Genomic DNA, 24,849 nt, shown 5'->3' on the forward strand with positions numbered 1-24,849 from the left:
CGTGCATGCAACCTGTTGAGAATCTAAACGAACAAAGACAAATAGCGGGTTAAGTTCATGCAAGTGGAAGAAATGCAAGATTTTAGGAAACAGATGCAAGTAGAAGCCTCGTTTAGTGATAAAAATGCTGAGAAAAAACTGCATGGTAAAGGGCATTGCTCTAAATCCAAAAAGTTGGCCAAAGGATTGCGTTTCCACTAATATACACATTTGAATGCCCCTTATAAAATAATTATGGAAGAAGTTCTTAGTATATATCTAATGCCCACGACTATAAGGAAGTCAACACCCCTGCAGATAGAAATATGCGTTGTCTATATCATCCCAACCTTGGACACATAACTAAAGAGTGCATCGATCTGCGAGACAAGATTAAAGAGATGTTTCACGATGGACATTTAAAAAGGTTTGTAAAAACTGAATAAGTGGAGAATAACCCACCTTGTATGCACAGTCCAAATCGAAGTTTTGAGTGAGTGTCCAAGACTAACTGACATAGAGAATCATCTCAATGAATGAGCACAAACTGCAACAAAAAATGTGCTAAAAGGTGTACTAAATACCATCTTTAGAAGGTTAGCAAGTGTCAAAGACCGAATGACGTAGAGAATACCGTCCTTAGACTGATTGACATAAAAAATCATGCCTCCAATTATCTCAATAATCAATATTTTAAGGTACTTAATCCTGATCAAGATGATTGCATGATTATAACCATCAAAATTGTAAACTACAAAATTGACAAGGTATTAATTGACCAAAAAAGTTTAATCAACATTCTTTATTAAATAATATTTTAAAAGATAGATATATTCGATTACCTCATTATACTTACCATAAGCAAATCATAGACTTTTATAAGCAGTAAGTAGACACAAAAGGATATCTTACTTCCTAACACAAATTAAGTTTGGACAAAATAGTTAAAAAAGTACATCAAATATATCAAATATATCTTAGTTTAGACAAACATCTTTTATAACGTATAACGTGTTGATTGGTTGATTATCAACGTCTTTAGAATTATAATATCTACATTTCACTTAATTATGAAATTTTCTTAAAATGACGTCACACATCCCTCTTCGAAAAGATCATGGATGTCATGGCAAATTTAGATTCTCAAATCAACATGAAAGATCAATATAATCCGTGAGGAGAAATTAAAAAGTTGAAGCTAGGTAGACTCAACGTTCTTAAAAAAAGTCACTATAACAACTTAAATGCTCGTAAATTCATTTTTACAAATTAAATAAATAGTCGTCTTTTTATTCATGTAAAAGGTATATCTCTTCCAGATTTCATCAACAAATTTTCCCACACTTCTGCTAAAAAAAATAAATTTACTATTAATTTTTCAATCCAGTTCCATTCAGAGTTCAAACAAAAAAAGTTTATTTATCTGTTCCAAATTCATCCCTTTCTTCTATTCTCAACCAGACCAAACGCAGTCTGAAATGCAACGATGGAACAAAATCATTATTAAGAAGAGTGTTTAGTATTCAGACCATTATAATTGGGTTTAAAGAGAGGAAATTTGGTTAAAGAAAAAGGTGAAAAAACACATTATTTTTTACCTTGCCACTGTGCCACACGTGTGGTCCTAAAATATTTTGTTTCAAGACACGTTCCAACTGATGTCGCTAAGCTAGGAAAAAAAAAAAAAAACCTTAGCGATAAGAAAGATATTTCGGAAGCAACGAACCTGATTAGAGAGTGTAATAGAGTGAGTATGTATCTCTTTCCCGCTTCCAACTCTCGAGTTAGAGAAAGAACAGAAGCAGCTCCCTGCAAAACCCTTTGAACATTACATTATTAGGGTTTTAAGCTATCAATTTTGCACTCTCTTCTTCTTCTTCTTCTCCCTCTTATCATAATGGCCTCTTGCACTTCCCTTTCTCTTTGTCCTCACATCTTCTGTTGCCGCCACCGGCCTTACCCCACGCGCCGTTCTCTTTCTTGCTCTCTCTCCTCTTCTTCCATCCCCGGTAATCCTCTTTTTATTTTCACCAAAAACTTGATTGAATGGATGCGGTTCTTGAGTTTTTTCAATTAAGGCTTCACCGTAGTGAGTGGGATATTTCGTGTTTCTAATTGAATTCTTGTTCCTCCTCACATCGTTTTATTTTAGCTAGGATTTGTAATGTTTGAAATGAATCTCTCCCAAGGCACCACTGTCACATTTAAAAGTGATTTTGATAAGGATTTGGGTTTTGCTTAAATGACAGACACTGTAGCCAACACTCTGCCGATTTGACTTTAAACATGTGTTGTGTTGTTTTGAGATAAACTCTTTTATAAATACTTCTATAAGTACTTGAAGAGAATGTAAGAAAACAGTAAGATAAGTTTTTCTCATAAGTAATAAATTATCTTTTTAAAACACTAGTATCGGCGAACTTCTGTAAATTAGTATGTTAGTTTATACGTATATTTTAACTTATGAAAAATTTATGTAGTCTTTTCTTCTTCTTGTTTTCTTTCTCTAAAGAAGTGGTTATATACTCTCTTTTTTCTTCCTCACAAAATATGCTTATATAGATAAGTTATTACATTATAGTTTTGTTTCGTTTCGTTTCTCTTCCTTCCACTATATAGTGATTATTTAACTTTGCGTTTGTTTGTTTTACCTGTAATTTTAATCCTATGCATGGTTATTTTTTCTTTATCTGGACTAGTTCGGTTTATACTGCTTGCTTTTGCAGATACGGATGGATCTAAAGTTCTGCGTAAAAGATCGAGAAGGATAGAAGGTCCTAGAAAAAGTATGGAAGATTCTGTTCAACGCAAGATGGAGGAATTTTATGAAGGACGGGATGGGCCACCCCTTAGAGTTCTTCCCATTGGTGGGTTGGGTGAAATTGGGATGAATTGCATGCTTGTTGGCAACTATGATCGCTATATTCTCATTGATGCTGGTGTCATGTTTCCAGAGTATGTCTTACAGTCCATTCCCATCCTCTTCTGTGCGTATTTATGGTAGACGAAGAAAAGAGGATACTCAGCCCATTAAATTAGTTTGAACTGTTGCGTGGCATTTTCTTGTGAAAGACTTTAAAGTATAAATACTAACTAAAGTTGGAATGGATCCCACAGTCCAGAACAGATAATTTTTCTATAAAAATCTCTTTAAAGTCATAATCAAAATGCCACTGCATGATTGTTGCTTGCCCTGATCTATTTTTCTTTATAGGTGAACTGACATTGATTTGTTCATGGATTGCATATTTCAGCTATGATGAGCTTGGGGTCCAGAAGATCATACCTGACACAACGTTTATAAGAAAATGGAGACACAAAATTGAAGCAGTTATTATAACACATGGTCATGAAGATCATATTGGTGCATTGCCTTGGGTAATGCTTTCTTCTCCTAGGAACTGCCGGTTTGAAAAATACTTTGTCAACCAGTTCTCTTTGATAGATTCCAATATATCAGTTTGCATGTTTGTCATAAAATATAATGTCCCCTGTTTGATACATTCTACCATAAAAAACTGAGGCTGAAATTAGAGAAGCATCCTTAATTTAATGAATAAATCAATATCAGATGCCTTTGCTGCCATGCTATGACAACCATTCAATAAATTAGTTCTCTAATCAGTGGCTTTGTAATAGGCTTTAAGAACTAACTTGGGCTCATGGATACATATATTGACTATTTGTAGTGTACCCTTTTACAAGATTTGACATATGTATGTCTAATCACAAATGCAGTATTTGAGAACACTTTTTTGCAAATTACTGGGTGCCTATATTCCTTGCTTGTAAGATTGATAGTAATTTAAAGCAGTCATATCATATTTACAAATCTTCCGTGGAATACGATTGTTTAAGTTCTCCATTTTTTCCTTTCCTCTAAATCCAATGAGTTATTTTTCTAATATAAATTATTCTGATTTTACTTTATGTTTTCTAGTACTCTATCCATTTCTCTAACATTTAATCTAGTTTATTATTCTATTATATATTTTAAGAATGTTTTCTGCAATTCTCTTACATGACTTACATGTGGTCTTGACTTAATTTTGACTTGGTCCATCAGGTCATCCCGGCACTAGATTCTCATACGCCAATTTTTGCATCATCCTTTACGATGGAGGTAAGAAAAGTTCTTTTAATCTTATTACTTTTTCAGTAACATGCTGCTTTTCATTTGTTTTGTCAAATGAATCAACAATAACCTGCCATAAAGGTGATAGGAGGATTTTCACGTTAACATATTTTGAACTTGAAGGGGACTGACTAATTCTTGAACTCTTAACTTTGAGCCACTGTATTAATATTATTAACAAAAATTGTGACACAGTTTAGTTGTCAAAGTTCTATTCTTTGGATTGCTTATTTTATTCATTACAGTTCAGAGGTGAAACATTTTTCTTTATAACAGCTTATAAGGAAGCGTTTGAAGGATCATGGTATTTTTGTTCCGTCCCGACTGAAAGTTTTTAGAACGAGGAAGAAGTTTATGGCTGGGCCATTTGAAATTGAGCCTATCACAGTTACTCATTCTATTCCTGATTGCTGTGGCCTAGTGCTCCGATGTTCTGATGGTACCATTCTTCACACTGGGGATTGGAAGGTTAGTATTTACTTCAATTTCTAATGCTTTGTCCCTTTCTTCTGCCTTGAATCTCCTGTTGCTGAGGTAGTTGATTCAACAGATTGATGAAAAACCGTTAGATGGAAAAGTTTTTGATCGTGAAGCTCTAGAGGAACTTTCTAAAGAAGGAGTCACGTTGGTGAGCCTCCTTTATCTTTTAATTATTATGATGTTTCTCTGTGGCACATAAATAGTCCTTTCATGGTGAATCTGGTTCTCATGATCTCTATTGTGCTCATAGATGTGCCCAAAAGGATAAATTCTTTCTGCCTTTTAGAAGTTTCCAGATGTAGTCACATCAATAACTTACATTTTTATTTTTTTCAAGGATACCAGTTGAGCTGCACCAATCAAAAGTTTAGCTTTTTTATTTAATTCAACTAGGTTTGTAAGTGGCTTTTATTTGTTTTTGGGGTTGACCTGATGTTTGACCTGACCTGATAAGGATATCTCATGGAGATATTGTGTTGAAACTATGGAAGAGAAAGGGTTGGGTAAAATAGAGTCACTGCATTCAAAATAAGTGTATTGTGATTAGGGTTCATTGCCGTGTGTCTACTACATGTATTCTTCTTTAATTGCAGTATGGTCTTTATTTTTTTCCATGGATATAGGTCTGCAATTTGTTGTAGGTCGAGCACGCATGCTAGACTGTGTTGGTTTCTTTATTTTTCCACTGTATTCCTGGTTATGTTATGACAAATATATGTAGCCTTTCCTCTTTTGTTTAATATGGATAAAGGGTAGAAGGAAACGGTGCTTTTGGTGTTTCTTTTCAGATGATGAGTGATTCAACAAATGTACTCTCACCTGGAAGGACAACCAGTGAATCTGTCGTGGCAGATGCGCTGTTGAGGAATATTTCAGCTGCTAAAGGACGTGTTATAACGACCCAGTTTGCATCAAATATACATCGTCTTGGAAGTGTAAAAGCTGCTGCTGATTTAACTGGTAGAAAGTTGGTATGTTCATTGTTCTCAAAAACAAGCTCATATAATCGATAAACAAGTGTTAGCACTTTAATTTCGTGTCTATACTACCAGGTATTTGTTGGCATGTCGCTAAGAACATATTTAGATGCAGCTTGGAAGGATGGAAAAGCTCCAATTGATCCATCTACTCTGGTAATAAACATTCAGCCATTTTATCTCTTTTTATCTGCAAAGCAGCTTTTTTATCTGTTATTCCGCCTAATTCATTCTTTTCATTGTATTTGATAATTGGACATGTTTTCTATTAATTTTTATAAAGAATGTTAGGATATGACTTAAGTGATTAGCAGATGGAAACTGGAGGTTGGAGAAGTCCACTGGTATTGTATTATTGATTAAGTTGTTAGTGGAAATCATTGCAATTTGCAAGTAGGCTAATAACCAGCTATAGATTTTGCTTTGTTTTCTCTTGGACCTTGGACCTAGTTGGCCTTCCTGTGTACTATTGCACGGCAGTTATTTTTTATTTTCTCTGCAACCTATCCTGGCTTTTGTACGAGCTTCTACACGTCACATATATGTTGCCTGGTATTAATTATGTCTAATTTTACAAAGGTGAAAGCGGAGGATATTGACGCTTATGCACCAAAAGATTTGCTAATTGTTACAACGGGGTCTCAAGTAAGAACCTTTTAAGGTCCTTAGATTATCTAGCTCCATTGACTGATCAAGTTTATGACATTTGACCAAATATATGCTATTGTGTCAGGCAGAACCACGGGCTGCCTTAAATCTTGCATCTTATGGAAGTAGTCATTCTATCAAGCTGACAAAGGAGGATATTGTGTTGTATTCAGCCAAGGTATGACACCCGCACTAGGTATTTTACATTTTGATTTGTCTAAAGCACGTCCAGCATAAATAAGGCTTGTTTATGAACACTTAAATTCTGATAAATAACAACTATTTTTTAAACCTATCTTAGGAAGGTGGCAAAGAAAAAAAAATTATCTGCTAATTAACCAACACATTATATGAACTTACAATTTACTGTTTCTACTTTTAAATTTTGATTCATTCTTGTAACAATTTCTGAATTTTTTCCCCTGCGTGAATCATAAATATAATTATGAAGATTTCTATCTTAAAGTAATGTGTTATTAATCTGTCCTTTGCTTTTTATATCACTATTAGGTTATCCCTGGCAACGAGTCTCGTGTTATGGAAATGCTAAACCGCATATCAGATATTGGATCAACTATAATTATGGGGAAGAATGAATGTCTGCACACATCTGGCCATGGGTATCGTGGAGAATTGGTAACATTTTTATTGCATTATTCAACATCACTAAATAATTGTTTTGTACAAAAAATTTAAAAAATGAAGAATATCCCAAATTTTTAAATTACATAGACGTAGTTGCTTTTTAAATTGTTCTATCTTTTTTAGTCATTTCTCTACTCTGTTTTAACAGAATGTCACATGGATAATCAAACCTTGCCAAACTAGTTACTTTGTCATGACACATTTTTAGTTAATTATATATAAGATTTGTCCTTTTGATATGAATTCCTGTCACCCTGTATGGTTTGTCTATACTGTATGGTTTGTCTATGATTTGGCATATTACTGAAGATGGCATATATTTCTGCAGGAGGAAGTGCTTAGAATTGTGAAGCCACAGCATTTTTTACCCATACATGGAGAACTCTTGTTCTTGAAGGAACATGAATTACTTGGAAAATCAACTGGCATTCGGCACACTACTGTGAGTGGTTGCCTTTGTTTGTGTTCTTTGTGATACACGAGCTACCAGTGGCCTATAACTTGTTTTAGATAGGCATTGCATATGAGTTGTTTCATAAACTGCTGAATCAACTGATGAGATTTATGCACCAGGTTATTAAGAATGGAGAGATGCTTGGTGTTTCTCATTTGAGAAACAAAAGAGTCCTTTCCAATGGTTTCACCTCACTTGGAAAAGAGAATTTCCAGGTTGGTGGCTCCCAAAGATTCTGGTGTCTCGTTTTTAGAAATTTATAATTCTGACATTCCCTCCCACTTTTTCATGCAGTTGATGTATAGTGATGGTGAGAAAGCATTTGGTACATCAAGTGAACTCTTTATTGATGAAAGAATGAGAATTGCATTAGATGGCATCATAGTTGTTAGGTAATGTTTAATGTCCTGAATTAAGTCTAAGCCAAGTATATCTTGTTTAATATCATGCTAATATTCATCTTTTTACAGCATGGAAATATTTCGCCCACAAAATTTAGACAGTCCAGTTGAGAACACCTTAAAAGGAAAAATAAGAATTACCACAAGATGCCTGTGGCTTGACAAGGGTAAGCTGTTGGATGCACTTCATAAAGCTGCTCATGCTGCCCTTTCAAGCTGCCCTGCAAGCTGTCCCCTGGCTCATATGGAAAGAATTGTGTCTGAGGTGTTGAGAAAAATGGTGAGGAAGTACAGTGGCAAGCGGCCTGAAGTTATTGTCATTGCTGTAGAAAATCCTGCCGCTGTTCTTGCTAATGAGATAAAGACGAAGCTGTCTGGAAAATTCCATGTGGATGGGACACCGACATTGAGAAAAGTGCTGGATGGACATGGGAAAGAAAATCAGAAAACCAAAACACAAATAAGAGGTAACTCAATTTACATTTCAAAAATACATATAGAATTGTAGAGGTCTGGTTTATGTGCAATTATGCATTTTATATGAAGGCTAAAATAGGTCATGTTAATTGTACTATCATTTATAAGAATGTGAATGTGCTCTTATTTGCCTCCAACTAAATGAGAATGTGATAGATACCCACTACTTAGTTACACTAGTTAAGATTGTTGGCATAAGAAATGAAGCAGTGTCGCCAATAAACAAGAAGGGAGGTGGTGAGAGATCTCTGTCGAAATTTTGGGAGAATTAGTGCCTTTGAGCATTGAGAGCTGTAGACCTTGAAATTCTACAAATTAGGGACTACTGCAATTGGGAAGCAGAACAAAAACACCAAAGGAGCAGAATCTGCTTTGGTACCAAAAGTTTTACAGATTATTATGCAAATGAATTTTCTGAATAACTCAAGTTACCTAGCTTATCTAGTAATTCAATTTTGTGTTTACAAAGAGATTAATGATGATTCTAGTGCACGTATATAAGTACAGGAAAGAGCTGGTCGTATTCTATGAACAAGACTTGAGGGGAATGGTCCATAATGCTTTGATTATTTAGAGATTTGTTTTTTTATCTCGACTTAAGGGGGTGTGTTGGAAGTCTCACACCAACTAGAGATAAGGTCAATTTAGAATATATATGTGGGTGCAACCCTTACCTTACAAGCCGGTTTTGTGAGATTGAGTTAGACTTAAAGTCCACTTCTTAATATGATATTAGAGCCATGGGTTAGAGTCTCTCTTAGCGAGATTTGTATTTGTTGGTCATATCATTTCATCCGCTATTGGACCGCTATCGGACCACCCATTAATGTCTAGCCTCATGTAAGAGATGTATATACCTCAACATAAAGGGGTGTGTGTTGGAAGTCCCATGTCGACTAGATATAAGGTTAATTTAGAGAATATATGTTAGGTTCCTGGGTTGGAAACCTAACTAACAACGCTCACAGTTATCAAAAGAACAAAAAAAGAATGAATTTCTGTATTGATATTGAGAACAAAGTACACTGATAGCGCTAATGGAGGTCTGATCCCCCTATTAACCCTAACAGAGGCCTAATCCCCCTCTTCTGGCCAATGTCCAGATTTACAAAATAATATTAAAAAACTCTCCTGACAACATAATAGAGTACTATTTATACAATTCCTCCTCCTCCTATCCTAAACTCATTACCCATTATACCCTTACCACCCTATATCCTAACATTACACCCCGCTGCAGAACAACCTTGTCCTCAAGGTTGGAACCGAAAAGCTTGGTCTCTTGGCTCCACTTCATCCCACCGTTCTCTCTCAAAAGTATCCGGCAGTTCTCCTGTTGATACGGCAACGCTCTACTTCTCGATCCGGCAGGTTGGACCAATTTGTTAGGTTCCTGGGTTGGAAACCTAACTAACAACGCTCACAGTAATCAAAAGAACAAAGAAAGAATAGATTTCTGTATTGATATTGAGAACAAAGTACATTGATAGCGCTAATGGAGGCCTAATCCCCCTCTTCTGGCCAATGTCCAGATTTACAAAATAATATTCAAAAACTCTCATGACAACATAATAGAATACTATTTATACAATTCCTCCTCCTTCTATCCTAAACCCATTACCCATTATACCCTTACTACCCTATATCCTAACAATATATGTGGGTGCATACCTCATCTTATAAAGCGATTTTGTGGGGTTCAGTTAGGTTTAAAATCTACTTTTCAACAATTATTATTAGAAATGTTATTTTTTTATATTAAAAAAATGTATTCTAAATTATAGATGGCCCATACAATCCCAACTACCTCAAGCCCAACATCTGATGTGGGACAGGTAGCAAGAGCTATCAAAAGGATGACTAATGTATTTCAACAATAAGGAGATGCTATGAATAGGCAACAAGTTATTGATCAATTTAATGCAAATGCATTGCGAGTCAACCAACATGCTCACCCTCTTGAGTATGTAGGTTTATTGAAATTCTTGAGGAACCAACGTCCTAAATTTAGTGACAACCATAATCCAGATGTAGCTGACAAGTGGATTCAAGAAGTGGAGAAGATCTTCATGGCCATGAGTGTCGTGAATAGATGAAGGTGACCTTTGCTATACATTTACTGAAAGATGAGGAGGCTGTGTTTTGGTGGAATGGAACTCAAGAAACGGTGGAGGCTAAAGGAGAGGAGCTGAAACCTTAGCGAGATTCAATACTCAAACCTTAACTGAAACTTGGAGATGCAAAAAATTAAATATGGTCTTGAAACATGAAATCAAGGAAGTACTAGTACCATTTTCTATTCGAGAATTTCCTTTATTAATGGAGAAAGCCAAAACAATTGAGTGATTGATTTCTTTGGGAAGAATATATAATCCCTTGAAGATTTGTTGTGGGCTCATATACTTGATCAACTTGGAGGTTGGGAAGAAATTTTACCTTTGATAGAATTTACTTACAACAATGGTTACAATTCAGGTATGAGAATGGCATCTTTTGAAGCTATGTATGGTGGGAAGTGCATAATTCCTTTGTGTTGGTATCAAGTTGGGAAAAGCATGTTACTAAGACCATAATTCCTACGACAAACAAATGTGAAGGTAATATAGATTCGGGAGAATATGAAAGCATCTTTGAGTAGACAAAAATCCTATGCAGAGAAGAGGAGACGACTATTGAAATTTGAAGTTGGAGATCATATATTCTTACTAGTTACTCCCACTATAGGGTAGAAAGTGCTATAAAATTGAAAGAGTTAACTTGTAAGTTCATTGGATTATATCAAATTACTAGAAGAATTTACCGAGTAGCTTATGAAGTTACCTTCCCCTTCTCTTGGAAATCCACTTATTTTATTTTATGTTAATACATAGATCAAATTTATGTCATTAGACTGGACAAGATATATTAATGGAGAGCTTATCTTACGAAGTTAGTTCAATGCAAATAGTATATAAAAGAGTATACAACTAATTATCCTCATTTGTTTGTTAATTAATACGTTTCCAAGGAAGAAAATTTAAAAGTTAGAGAGAATGTACGGACCTACTTTTTTTAATATTAAATTAGTTTTATACAAACATATAAGTTATTATTATTATTGTTTCTTTTGAGTGAGTTGTTTTTAGTTAAAACATGAAGAGTCAATATATATATATATATATATATATATATATATATATATATATGTATGTATGTATGTATATATATATATGTATATATGTGTATATATATATATATATGTATATATGTATGTATATATGTATATACATATATGTATATATAAGGGTTTGCTAACATAAGTGAGCTCTTTTTTTAGTTGGTGCATTTTAGCAAAGTGTACCGAGTTTTAGTAGACACAAATATCTTCATATATTATGGATTCTAAGTTTTAAGGTCAAGGGTATTTAAATAATTTCTATTATCAAAACTAAAAAAAAAAACAAGAAACCCCAAACCCTTATTCACCTCTCTCTTATTTCTCATTCCTCTTAACCATTTTTCTTTCATCTCTCTCACTCCAACCTTCTCTCTGTCATCCCTACCGTAGCTCCAACTAAAAAAATAAAAAACACACACCTAACCCTAATTCACCTTCCTTACTTATCCAATTTGTTTCTCTCTCATCTCTATCCTCTCTCTCACCCACACATAGCAACCCACCACACCACAATTTGTTGCTCTTGTTATGTTTGTTCATTTGTTTTCACTTTAATAACAAAATAATTGATGATGTTGATGTTGATTTTTGATTGGAGGGCTGTGTTATATTTTTTCCCTTCTAATTGTTATTAAATTTGTAAAAAATTGAAGTCTACAATAATTTCAATAATTTCAAAACTAAAAAAAAGAAACAAGAAACCCTCCACAAAAAGACGTTGGCATCAACCCATAATAGTTGCAAAGCATTTAGTTTCTTAATACCAATTTTTATAAAATCATAGAAATGAAATGAATAAAAGTTAAACTATGAGCGTGATGGTAACAAATTTATTAAGTTTAAATTTCAATTTGAAATTCAGTGTGTTTTGTTTTTCTTAATTTCAGTTCAAAATCAGAACAACAACATCATTTTTATATTGACCAAACAAGTTGAAGATGTTAATTGTTTAAAATAAACTTACATGATGTGATTTACTTTGGAAAGTAATTTTGTGGTCCAACTGAGAGCTAACAGGTTCATTATGTCTAGTTTACTAATTTCTGGTTGATTTTTAATTAGTTGGTATATCAATGCAGTTCTTCTTGGAAACTACTCAATATTCTGCAATCTGCTCAAATCTAGAAGATGTGTAATTTGTTAGAATATTTTTATTCTTTTTACAAAAATGAAATGAAAATATGCTTATCAATATGAAACATTCGAAAGGAACTAGCAATGGTCTCTTTTCTGAATAAGGGGACAAAGTCAACAACAACAATTTTCTCTGTTCATAACTCTCTTCAATAATTTGTTCCTGTTAAATCATTTAGTACGATGTGTGGGATCTTCATTTTTAATGTTGTGTTTTGACGTTGGTTATATGTGGAAGGTGAAAAGTATATTTCGAAATATTGTATTGAGCAGAAAATATGTTTTTAGAATTATTTTTAAGAGCTGACTTCATAAATCCATTTTCTGGACAATGACTTACCACTCCCGGAATCCCCTTTTCACATAACGGTTTTTCTCTCCTAGAAAATCTTTCCGGACAACTTAATAGTCAAAATATCAAAGCTCCCTGAAGATAAATTACTAATTCTAAAATTTAAAAACGAAATTTAATAACAATCAGAAGGGAAAAGATATAACACAATCATCCAATCAAAAATCAACATAAACATCATTAATTATTTTGTTATTAAAGTGGAAAACAAATGAACAAATAGAGAAAGAACAACAAATTGCAGTATCGTGGGTTACTGTGTGTGGGTGAGAGAGGATGGAGATGAGAGAGAAACAAATTGAATAAGTGAGGAAGGTGAATTAGGGTTAGGTGTGCATTTCTGATTTTTTCACTTGGGACTACGGTAGGGATGACAGAGAGAAGGTTAGAGTAAGAGAGATGAAAAAGAAAGGGTTGAGAGGAATGAGGGATGAAAGATGGGTGAGTAAGGGTTTGGAGGTTTTTTGTTTTTCTTTTTTTTTAGTTTTGAGAATGGAAATTATTTAAATACCCTTGACCTTAAAACTTAGAATTCATAATATATGAGGGTATTGTTGTCTACTAAAATGCGATACAATTGTTTTGTTTTTTTAAGTTTTGAGAATGGAAATTATTTAAATACTCTTGACCTTAAAACTTTGAATCCATAATATATGAAAGTATTTTTTTCTACTAAAACACAGTACACTGGACTAAAATGTACCAACTGAAAAAAGAGCTTACGTATGTTAGCAAACCCCATATATATATATATTAAAAAATATTTATTTAAGAAAATATAGATGTTTTGAGAGAGGAAATAAAGTTAGCAGTTGGATAGTTTTCTTGTAGTAATGACAATTAGAAAGAATTTTAAATCAGTATAACTAGGCATCAGTGACAATTAAGAGGAATAATAACAATAAAACTGTAATTTCCTTATTCAAAAAGGGGTTGAACATATGCACGTTAGAGTTCCTTTAGGTAAATACTTTTACAAAATGAGAGAAGAGGTTAAAGGGAAACCAGGAACGGATTAGGCATTGATCAAGAAGAAAGTTGCATGAAATTAGAGTTTAAATACTGGAAATGAGGTAAGAGAAGTCTCTTATGGAATTTATATTTTAGTAAAAGAAGTTTATTTGATTTGTAGGTTAATATTATTTTTAATTGTTTTATATTATTTGTTTGAATTAGAGAAAAAGATTTAAGAATACTTATGAAAAGAAAGTATTTTAAGAGCATATGATGTGTGTATTTTAAGATTGATATGAATATAAGGGAACATTGATATATTATGATTATATTGGGGTCGTGGTTAAAATTGTATAAAAGAAATTATTGTTATTTTCTCAAGGAGAGAATATATTTTGACTTGATGATAATTTATATGGAATATACCAAAATATTTAGTTAATGAATGAGGGATTTTTGGATTGAGGTTTTATGATATCCAAAGAAAAATATGATCCATAATATTAGAAGAATAAATTGGAATGATGATGGATAAATTAAGAGAGGAAATGCATTTTTGATAAAAATAAATACATGTGGTTATTGAGGTTAATAGCTACTTAACAATGATATTCTTAAAATTATTCAAATGGTTGTTTTGATTTTATGGTGTAGAAATTCTTTGAATGTAGTGAATATATTATTATTTTGACACATTACATTATATATATAGTTCAGTTTATTAGGATTTGATTTTTGTAAGATTTAATTTTATTAGATATGAATTAATATGATATATTGAGTGAGATTATTATATGGTTTGGTATAGAAAAAAAATAGAGTAAGAAATGGAAAGAAACTATGTTAGTGGAGTAGGTTTAGAAGAGAATTATCTGGAAAGGAAATATTTGTATATGTAATAAATTTGATTATTATATATTTTAGTTATTATTGCAGAATATTTTTTATATAGTAAGATATCTATGTTGAATTTTGAATTAAGAAATTAATTTTATTGATTTTAAATTGATTTTATGATATGTTTGATTTTGTTGTAATTTTTCTTGAGCAAATAAAATTGTCTTGTAAGAAAAAAATTATTTTATTTTAGCCGTTAATACAAATTGTTGTTCTGCTTAAAATATATTATATTGCTGGGTTTAATATATATTATTTACGGAATTTCAGGAACCGATATTTTAAGTATGAAAATTTTATTATGAAATAGTCTTAATTTCTGTGATAAGAGCATATGTTGGAAGATCTCTTAGTTACATAAGAAGTAGTATGAATGAATTTAATATAAAATTTTACTTTAATCTTGGTATTTTTAAACCAATAAATGAAATAATTGATTTATTAAATAGTTATGCTGATTGAGAGTTTGGTGTAAGATGATGTTTTTTTATAAGTAGTTATATCTATTGTGTTTGATTTTGGACTTACCCTTATTTTCACTGTTGGTAACGACTATATGATCCCGTAGATAAATTACGAGGGGAGCATAAAGAAATAATTGCTACGATTTGGAGAGGATATTTTTAATTTTTGAAGAATTTATATTTTAAAGCATGTGTGAATTTATGTAGTGAGGGATGAACTCGTAGGGATTTCATTTTGAATGTGTTCCACATTTGATCATATTTTATTTTGGCTGCTGCATTTATTTTGAGATTTCTTTATAAAAAATGTCAAAGGAAAAAAAAATTAAAAAAATTAACAAAAATAGTGGGATGTTACATTTAATATCAGAGCCAGGTTTCGATCCTGGGACCTGTGGGTTATGGGCCCACCACGCTTCCGCTGCGCCACTCTGATAACTATATTCATAAATCCAAACATTAATTGCAACAGTTTCCAATAGGCTTTAATTACTAATTCCAACCGTGTCAAAATGGAATGAAGTTCCATGGTATTCCAAATCATTGTCTCCCTTTCCTTTTTACTATATTTAGTCTAAGTATTAGTGAATTTTATTTCAACTGATATTTTTCTGCTACATTTGTTTTTATATATCTTTTTTCACACCGTAGTTCTATTATTTGGTGCAGATCGAATTGATGTAGGGGGTATACTACCTATTGAAGACAATGCTATCTCAAGTGGAGTTGAGGATGATTTGTCTGATGCGGAGGTTTCAAACGATTTTTTTAAACCACTTGTTGGATCCTCTCCAGTTGAGAAGTCAATTAAAGCTAACAATGGTTATGTACCACAAATGGAGAAGTCATCCCCTTTGAAGGATGGTAGTTCTGAAGACACCGAAGAATGTAATTCTGTAAATACATCAAATTCTGAACCTAAATCTTCAAAATCAGCAAAAAGAAATAAATGGAAACATGATGAAGTTAAGAAGCTGATTGGCATGCGTGGGGAATTGAATGACCGATTTCAAGTTGTTAAAGGAAGGATGGCCCTCTGGGAAGAAATATCTCAGAATTTGTTGTCTAATGGGATCAGCAGAAGTCCCGGCCAGTGTAAATCTCTGTGGACATCTTTGTTACAGAAATACGAGGTTTGTTTCTTCGTGACTTCATGTTAATCTTATAAAGCAAACAATTCAGTTCCTAGAAATAATCCTCCATAGTTGTTGCTTGTTTAAGTTTAAGGAAGCCTCTACATTGGATGTTGTCGAAAGGGGAACCAATCCTTATGCTGACATTTTTAACTTGTCCAAATTTTGTTCATAACCAACAACTCACTGAGTGGGCCGCTATTACTCATGCCTTGGAACTGCATTTTGGCCCTTCGACTTATGCCAACCATCAGGCAGAACTGTTCAAGTTTCATCTTGGCTCCATAACATATTATCAAGCAGCTTTTGGAAAGCTCTGCAACTGTGTTACAAGCCTCCCCCTAGAAATGATTTTAAATTGTTTCATTTCAGGACTCATTCTTGAGATTAGAAGAGAATTACATGTTCTCCTATCTACTTCCAATTCTAAGGCTTCAGGGCTGGCTAGACTGTTGAATCCAAAATATAGGATTCAAAAAGAAAAAAACTGTTTCCCATCTTCGTTTTTGCCACAACCTTGAAATCATTTTCTTCTCACATGCAAAACCAACCCATCATACACCTCTAGAGTTATCTCACCCAAGCCCATACCCATCAAGAGCCTACCTGCAACTTAACTACAAGAAAGGGGAGCAATCTATTTGCGTTGAAACTGTGATGAGAAATATTACACTGGCCACAGATGCTCCTTCAGTCGCTTTTTATTGCTGTTAGGGGATGGGCTTTCTTCTTCTGCCATCCTTCCTACACTGGATGGCCGCATTATAACTGAACCAAATGACCCCTTTCTACCCACATCTTCAAATTTGGAGGATTTCTTGAAGGTTTTGCCGCTATCTTAGTGGACACTTATTGTTCTCACAATATTTTTCAACCACGTTTGGCCACACATCTCCATTTGTGTACTGTTCCAACCCTCAAATTATTTGTTATGATGGGCAATGGGTATTGCACACTTTGCTCCTCCTATTGCTCGGAGATTACTCTCTCTATCCAATCCACTACCTTTATCGTTCCCTTCTACTTAATCCCTATTAGAGGCGCATGGTTGCACACCTTGGGCCGTATTCAATTTGTTTTTAACACACCTAAACTCTCTTATGCTAAATTGGCTCTCATGTCACTTTTATGGAATCCACCACACGATCTCTCATTTTCTACTCCTTTTACCAATTTTGTCAACTCTTCCGTAATGACTCTCCAGTATCTTCCACATACTTGCATATCACTACCTGACCCCAACCCATTTAGCCAATCGTCATTAACATTATTTTTCAATCTTTTGCTACTATTTTCAAAACACCCCTTGGTCTTCTCCTAATTGCTCTCATGACCATCAAGTTTCTGTCCTACCCCAAGTGCCCTTAATATTAAATTGTATCGGTACTCCTTTTTGCCCATGAAGAGACTATGACCTTCCTCATTGACACTATTAATTGAAGGAATAATCAAGCCTAGTAATAGTCATTTTTCATCCTAGCCATTTTTATTAAAAGAAAATACAACTCTTGTTTTTGTGTGAATTATAAAGCTTTAAATGCCATTATAATTGTTGAGATAAATGGTGCACAGACAAAATTAACATGTGTCTGTCTTTTACAATAGAGGATCATGTATATATAAGTGCCTCAAATATGAAGAGATGGGTCAAGGTCCATAACCTCAAGCTGGTACATATAAATCATATGAACCAACTTCTTACAAATATAGCCAATTCTAGGACCCCACAATAATTTGGTTAAGATACTATCAATTGATAGTTATAATTAACAAATTGAGTTGTGATGTCTCCGAATGCAATGTTTTTTGGATAAAGTGATGATCTACCTCAATATGTTTAGTCCTCTAGTGCAATACTGAATTTGGGGAAATATGTTGGACAACTCGATTATCACATATAAGAGTCATTTGTGTGAACTCTTTGAATCTTAATTCTTTAAGCAATTGTTTGAGCAAAACAAGCTCAAAGGTGGTAGAGGTCGGAGTTCTATATTCCGCTTTTACACTAGATCTTGCTAATACAATCTCATGTCAGAAGGATATCCAACCAAATATGAATCTGAATAACCCACAACACAATGTATACGGTTAAGAAGTGGACTTTAAGTCTAACTCAATCCTATAAAACTAGCTTGTAAGGTAAGGTTTGTATCTACTTATATACTTTAAAGTGGCCTTATCTCTGGTCAATGTGAGACTTCTAACACATTCTTCTCCTCACATTGAGGTATATACATTTTGTGCGTGAGACTAGATATTAATGAGTAGTCTAATAGCAATCTGATAGTGAGTGGAACAATATGCCCAACAAACAACAAATTTTGTTAGGATAAGCTCTAAACCATGACTCAGATACCATGTTAAGAAGTAAACTTTTAGCCTAACTCAACCCTACAAAACTGGCTTATAAGATGAGGTTTGCACCTACTTATATACTCTAAAGTGGCCTTATCTTTTGTCGATGTGTGACTTCCAACATATATTTCCTTTGAGAAATGACAATTCCATTGTTAGATTGTGCTACTTCAATCTCTAAGAAGTATGAGTTTTCATTCTTGTTTGAAAATGACAACATAGGTGTTGTTTTATTTGTAAGATGCCATGATGATCATTCCCGGGAAAAACAATGCCATTCAACATACATTAACAAGTAAATACATCCAATGGTTGTGTGATGACAAAACACTTAATGATTAGCCTTGCATCAAGTCATGAAATTGTTGGACAGCTTTATTGAATCTACCAAACTATAAACCCTAAGAGATTGCTTGAGACTATAAAAATATTTGTGAACACAACATACCACTTTGAAGATTCTCCCTAAGCAACAAAATCAAGAGGTTGTTTCTTATAAATTTCTCCAACAAATCACCACGACAGAAGACATCTTTGTCATCCAACTGATAAAGAGGCCAATGATAAAGAACAACCATGACAAGGGATAATTAGATAGAAGTCATCTTGGTGACGGGATAGAAGGTGTCATCTTTGTCTAATCCGTATACTTAGTATAGCCTTTAGCCAAATTGAAGTCATCTTGATGACGGGAGAGAAAGTGTCACCAGAATCCAATCCCAATATATGAGTATAACCTTTGGCTACCAAGCAAAGTTTTAGTTGATCAATAATGCCTTCAAGACCAACTTTGATAGCAAAGATCTACATACAACCAACAACGGCTTTTCCAGTAGGCAAAGAATGAGATCCCAAGTTTGATTGTTTTGAAAAGCATGCAGTTCATCAATCATAGCTTGTCTCTAGCTAGGGTGGGCCAAAGCGTCACCTACAATTTTAGGAATTGACACGAAAGAAATAGAAGACAAATGTAAAGGGATGTAGACAATCGATGATAGCTTGTAATGAGCTGAAAGATTACGAGTGGAGTGTATACTGTACGAAGAGCATAGGAAAGAACATACTCAAGTGATGGAGTCGGAGGGGACGAAAAAGGTGGCACTAAGAAAGAGTCAATGATGGCCTAGCTGGAAGGTGTAGATGCTGTTGGCAATTGTACACTCGAAGGTGAGGCCCACTCTCAAATGAATCCAGTTTTCCACATTTCCCTCATTCTACCATATCACGACCCCATGCCCCCTCATTACCAATCTCTTGGAAAACACCTTTCGCTCTTTAAATTCTAATCCAACTCTGTTTCCAATCCTTGAACTAAACACCACTTCTTCCATGTCACCACTGTTGTGCCCGTGTTCATAAGCCAAATCACATGTCCCCTTTTTTTGAGCTCAAGGATGATCCTCTCACTTTACCCACACATTCCCTAATAACCATACTAATGAAGATACACATTTTCCCTGGGTCGGTCACTCTGACCATCATCTAATCTCCCCAATTGTAACCCATTCCATAGCCCACCAACGACTTTCATCGGTAACCCAATTGGCTTATGGGCCCAACCCATAAATCTTGAGGACACGGTTCATCCGAAGGATGGGGACTTTGATAGCGGGTTGTCTACACAACTTAAACATTCTAGGCCCATTAGAAATATCACTAGGCGCACATAGTTAAAGGATTACATTTGACCTTTGACCATGAGCTGTCTTTGCTTGACTTGTGAATCTTCTGTTAGAGAATTTAGCTAGATGTTCCGCCTGTATTGTAGGGTTGTTGTACCTACCAAGGTCCTTGCAAGATCAACCTTTTGGAAATAAAAGGCGGAGAAGGTTTGTTGTTTTTAGTATAGGATTTTATCTTTTGATTGCTTTGCTCACTGGAATAGTGTCACCATCCCAAAGAATGCGTACAACTAAGAATTAGGATTGTGACACAGCATCTTCAGTACCTCAAATGGAAAAGGTTGTGTTGCGTATAATACAAGTGTATAACTATTATAAGGATGTAATGAATGAATAAATGCTAGTATTAAATAAGACAGCCACGTTTTCCGGTTTCAACAACTCACATCTTTATTTATTTTTAAAACAGGAGGTGAAGAATGAGAAAAATGGCAAGAAATGGCCGTATCTTGAGCAAATGGAAAGGATTCTGTCCGATAGCGAGACACTGGCATCTAAATGATCAGTAAGGTGGTATAGCAGACAAGAAAAATCTGCAAGAGTTTTCTGCATTATGATTGGTAATATGTCTGAACATGGTCGCTGGGAAGCTAATACGCTAGCTGCATAATTCTTGCATCTTGAACTCGTTCATCGAATAGCCATTTTTTTGATGAGACGGACAGCATTAATTAAAGGCATTGACATTTTACGTTAGCAACAAGTTAATGAGAAGACCATACTGATTCCGGTGATGATTTATACCCGTCTTCCCAAGGCTCCTCACCCAGTGACAGCATTGTAGGGTCTTTTCGATTGGTACTGAGCGGTTAACATGGTGTAACGAGGTCAAACTACATCTTTATGTTACTTATCATAATTGATTTCATTATTTTTGTTAGTGGCACCTTCTTGGTATTAAACAACTATTTATTTTGCATCCTGGCCACATACCACAGTGAAAAAGTGAGTCTTGCTCTTACCTGTCATTTGGCCCATGCAACTCGTAGGCTGTCTGTGTTGCGAAAATCATAAACATTGCTTGTTCGATACTGAAAAATGAGAGGAAACGGATTAATTTATAGGTGTTAAAGAGGAACTGATGGATACGATTAATTTAAATATATCGAGAAATAAAAGTAGTCATATTTGACTGTCACTAGAATATTCATAATGACGTCATAAACATTGCTTGATCCTTTTTTTAGAAAATAAATTATTTGTTTTTAATTTTAAGATGTAGTTGCAGATTATTTTCTACTTATATTCTTAATATAGATAACTAATTGATAGGACTCATTCATGTTAATTTTTCTTTTCACGCCATATTCATAGAAGAATTATGCAGACAATAGAATGGTGAATGTTATTTAGGCCAAAATTTTTAATTTATTGGTATTAATTTTAAAAAATAAAAAAAAGGAAATTATCATAGAAACCAGAAATCTGTTTAACCTTGCATTTTGTTTGTTTTTTTTTTTTTGTCAAAATCATTCTTCTTGAACATTAATTTGCCAATTATGCATGTAAATGTTCAAAATTTGGTTTAAATTAATTAATTGCAGAATTTGGTTTTTGAAGTGTATTAAGATATAACTACTTCAATTAGAAAAATCAACAACTCTTGTGAGTTTTAGGAATTAGTTTGTAGAATAAATAAATACAATTCAAAAACTTGTTTTCCGGGGGACGTTGTTGATTTAAAGCCAGTAAACCTATGTTTTTAATAAAAAAAAGCATAATTAACCAACACAACAATGCTTTATATACCTTCACAAAGCTATGCTTCTGTGGTGGACACAATAAAAATATTAATGAGATTTATTAGAGAAGAAAATAAGCCATGAAATAATGCAAAATAGAAAACAAAGATGAAATATTGTAAAATAAGTAAAAATATATAAAACTAAATGTTTTTTTTGGACATTTTTATAAAACAGTTAACTAATTCACTAGGTTAAGAAAATAGTTACTAGTATTTCTTTTATTTCAAATTTATATGTTTTAAAATTACCTGCAACATTGATAAGACAAACTTTAATTGTTTTCTCATACTTTTTGAGTTTAAAGTCCTTTAATCAATTTCATTAATATATTTATTCTTTAAAGTTCTATTAACTATAAGTGCGATAAAATGTTTGTCGTACAATATGAACCTAAATGTGTCTGTAAAATTAATATATTTCACTCATTATAATGAATGATTCAAAATTTAGGATATTTTCGTGAAAAAAACAAGTAGTGCAAGATATATTGCAGAATTATCCTATGTAAAAAAAAACACTTTATTTTCAATAATTGATATAAAATCTCCCTTTAACCTATTTTTAAGTTACTTTTCCTCCACTCTTTTCTTATGTGTTCATCATTTTAACTTTTCTTTAGGCTTTATTAATGTTTGCCTTGTCTCCTCAATTCCCCATTGCATATCTCTCCAACTCAATCCAATGTTGTTGCCACTTCACACTGTGTTACTTTCACTTGTATTAACATTTTTGTTGTTCTTCTCTTTGTTATTATATATACATAGATATCTTTATTCATCATATATTTACATCATAAATTATATTAATTTTAATACATATGCATTTTCATACTTTAATGTTGTGTTTAAGTTACTTGTTATTATTTATCCTTATTTTAGAAGTCTTATTACTTCCTTAAATAGTTATAAAAAAAACTTTACTTATATTATCATATTGATTAAAAAGTTGTTTCATTTTGTTCAAATGCTTTGGTATAATATGTTTAATTTATTTTTGTGCAAAATTTTATAAATTATTTTCTTATATAATGTTTAATTTTTTAATTTTTATTTTATGTGAGATTTAAATTTTACTTCTTCTAACACTACTGTAAAAAAAAAATCTTTTTACGTCTCCTGATAATATAGGACAATATAAAATAATTGTTTTTACGTCAATTATATTTTTCATTTTTCAAAATAATGTAATTTGATTCAAACAATATATCTAAAAATAATATTTTCCATAATTATACTTTTAATGATCAATCTCAAGTAGATCTCTAATTTTGTAAGTGTTTTTTTAGCATGAAAAAAGTACAATTAAGTATGGAAAAGTTTGATTATTGTTGAATACCTGTGGGAAATAAATACACAATTTAATTATCATAATGATTGGTCATAGTATACTGTACTTGAATGCTTTTAAGGAGTTGCATAAGATTGTATTTTAAAAGGATTTTTGTTTTGTTAAATGAGAAATGAAATAAATCTGCTTCTAGTATCCATTGATTATTGCTAGCAGAATCTAACAGCACAGCTGCTCATTTAGTTTTAATGTTGACAACACTGAAGTAATACTTAACAAGTCTCTCAAGTCACACACATAAGAAACACAAGTTGGGTAACTTCATTTGAGAAGTGAGGAATCCTCAAACTGTCATAACACCCCTTTTAAATAGCCTCATAAATGGCATGAAGTCTTTGTAAGGTATGTGCACTATATGTGACTAGAGGTGTTAATTTAATTTATGAGTAATTTTTAAATTATGGTTAGGATCAAAATGGGTTTGATCTAAAATTAAAAAATGTTTTTTAAATATTTTATATTAATTATAAATTGGTTTTTATTTATTTTTATACTATTTGTAACTTGAAAGTTAGGATTTAGTCAACTTTAATTGATTGGATTGATTCAATTCAATTTGAGTTCGACTTGACATGATATTATTTGATGTGGATCTAAATTTGATTTAATATTGACTTAATATGACTCCAACTCAACTCGATTTGATTGAACCAACATTAACCTGACTCAACTTAGTCCGATGTGAGCTAGACTAAACCTCAACCAAAGGTGGGTTGAACATAACTAATCTAAAGTGGATTTAACTTAACTCAACCTAAGATCGACTGAATGTCTTAATCTGATGTGGGCTCAAATAGACAAGGACCAATATTGTCCTTATTTAACTTTATTTAATCTAACTTGACTCTACCGAACTAACATGGACATAACTCCACTTAATTCGATGTAGGCATGGCTCGACTAAGCCAAAGGTAAGTTTGACTCAAATATAAGTGGGTATGACATAACTCAGCTAAAAACGGGTCTCACTCAACTTAGGATGAGATGGACCAAACTTGACTCGTCTTAAGGTGGGTCCAACTTGACTCTGCTTGAGGTGAGCCCAATATAACTCAATGCAAGATGACTCAACTCAACTCAGAGTGAAGTAAGTTTGATCCAACTCAACTTAAGATGGGCCTAACCCTACTTGGTCCAAGGTGGGACCAAATCAACACGATCCGAGATAGGTTCAAATTGACTTAGCTCGAGGTAGACTTGATTTAACTTGACTTTAGGTGAGTTTGAAGCGACTTAGCCCAATGTGGGCATAACTTACATAATCTAATGTGGGTCTGTCATGATTCAAACATCGATTTGACTTGACTTAACTTATCCTCATGCGAAATCAATTTTCCTAAGTCTAAGTTGGGTCTGACTTAATTCTGCTTAAAGTGTGTCGAACTCAATTGTGCACCAATTCAATTGAGCCCCAAGGTGGGCATGAATCGATA

At 33.2% G+C, this 24,849-nt stretch overlaps 1 protein-coding gene and 1 non-coding gene across 2 annotated transcripts; one reads left to right on the plus strand and one right to left on the minus strand.

Annotated features, from left to right (window-relative positions):
• The first annotated feature begins 1,713 nt into the window (after positions 1–1,713).
• EMB2746 (RNA-metabolising metallo-beta-lactamase family protein) lies at positions 1,714–21,285 on the plus strand. The gene is made up of 17 exons (XM_088104930.1): positions 1,714–1,988; positions 2,706–2,934; positions 3,234–3,357; positions 4,046–4,102; positions 4,391–4,582; positions 4,665–4,742; positions 5,383–5,565; positions 5,647–5,727; positions 6,151–6,216; positions 6,305–6,397; positions 6,730–6,855; positions 7,193–7,306; positions 7,438–7,533; positions 7,613–7,710; positions 7,789–8,186; positions 15,824–16,287; positions 20,734–21,285. Exons 1-17 carry the CDS (start codon positions 1,877–1,879, stop codon positions 20,824–20,826), a joined length of 2,604 nt encoding a protein of 867 aa, XP_087961056.1. The 5' UTR covers positions 1,714–1,876; the 3' UTR covers positions 20,827–21,285.
• Positions 15,519–15,590, minus strand: TRNAM-CAU (transfer RNA methionine (anticodon CAU)). Its single transcript has one exon. It is a non-coding gene; the product is annotated as a tRNA-Met (tRNA).
• Positions 21,286–24,849: the final 3,564 nt, after the last annotated feature.

Source organism: Vigna umbellata, chromosome 1 (assembly GCF_029865625.1).
Source record: "Vigna umbellata cultivar VRB3 chromosome 1, Vumbellata_1.0, whole genome shotgun sequence".
In the NCBI taxonomy this organism is placed as follows: Eukaryota; Viridiplantae; Streptophyta; class Magnoliopsida; order Fabales; family Fabaceae; genus Vigna; species Vigna umbellata.

What these genes read in the sequence shown, in the direction of transcription:
- EMB2746 (XM_088104930.1), top strand. Translation starts at nt 1,877, where the DNA reads ATGGCCTCTTGCACTTCCCTTTCTCTTTGTCCTCACATCTTCTGTTGC. An exon ending in CTCCTCTTCTTCCATCCCCG is followed by an intron (nt 1,989 to 2,705) that starts GTAATCCTCTTT and finishes TTGCTTTTGCAG; the next exon opens with ATACGGATGGATCTAAAGTT. An exon ending in CTGGCATTCGGCACACTACT is followed by an intron (nt 7,307 to 7,437) that starts GTGAGTGGTTGC and finishes TTTATGCACCAG; the next exon opens with GTTATTAAGAATGGAGAGAT.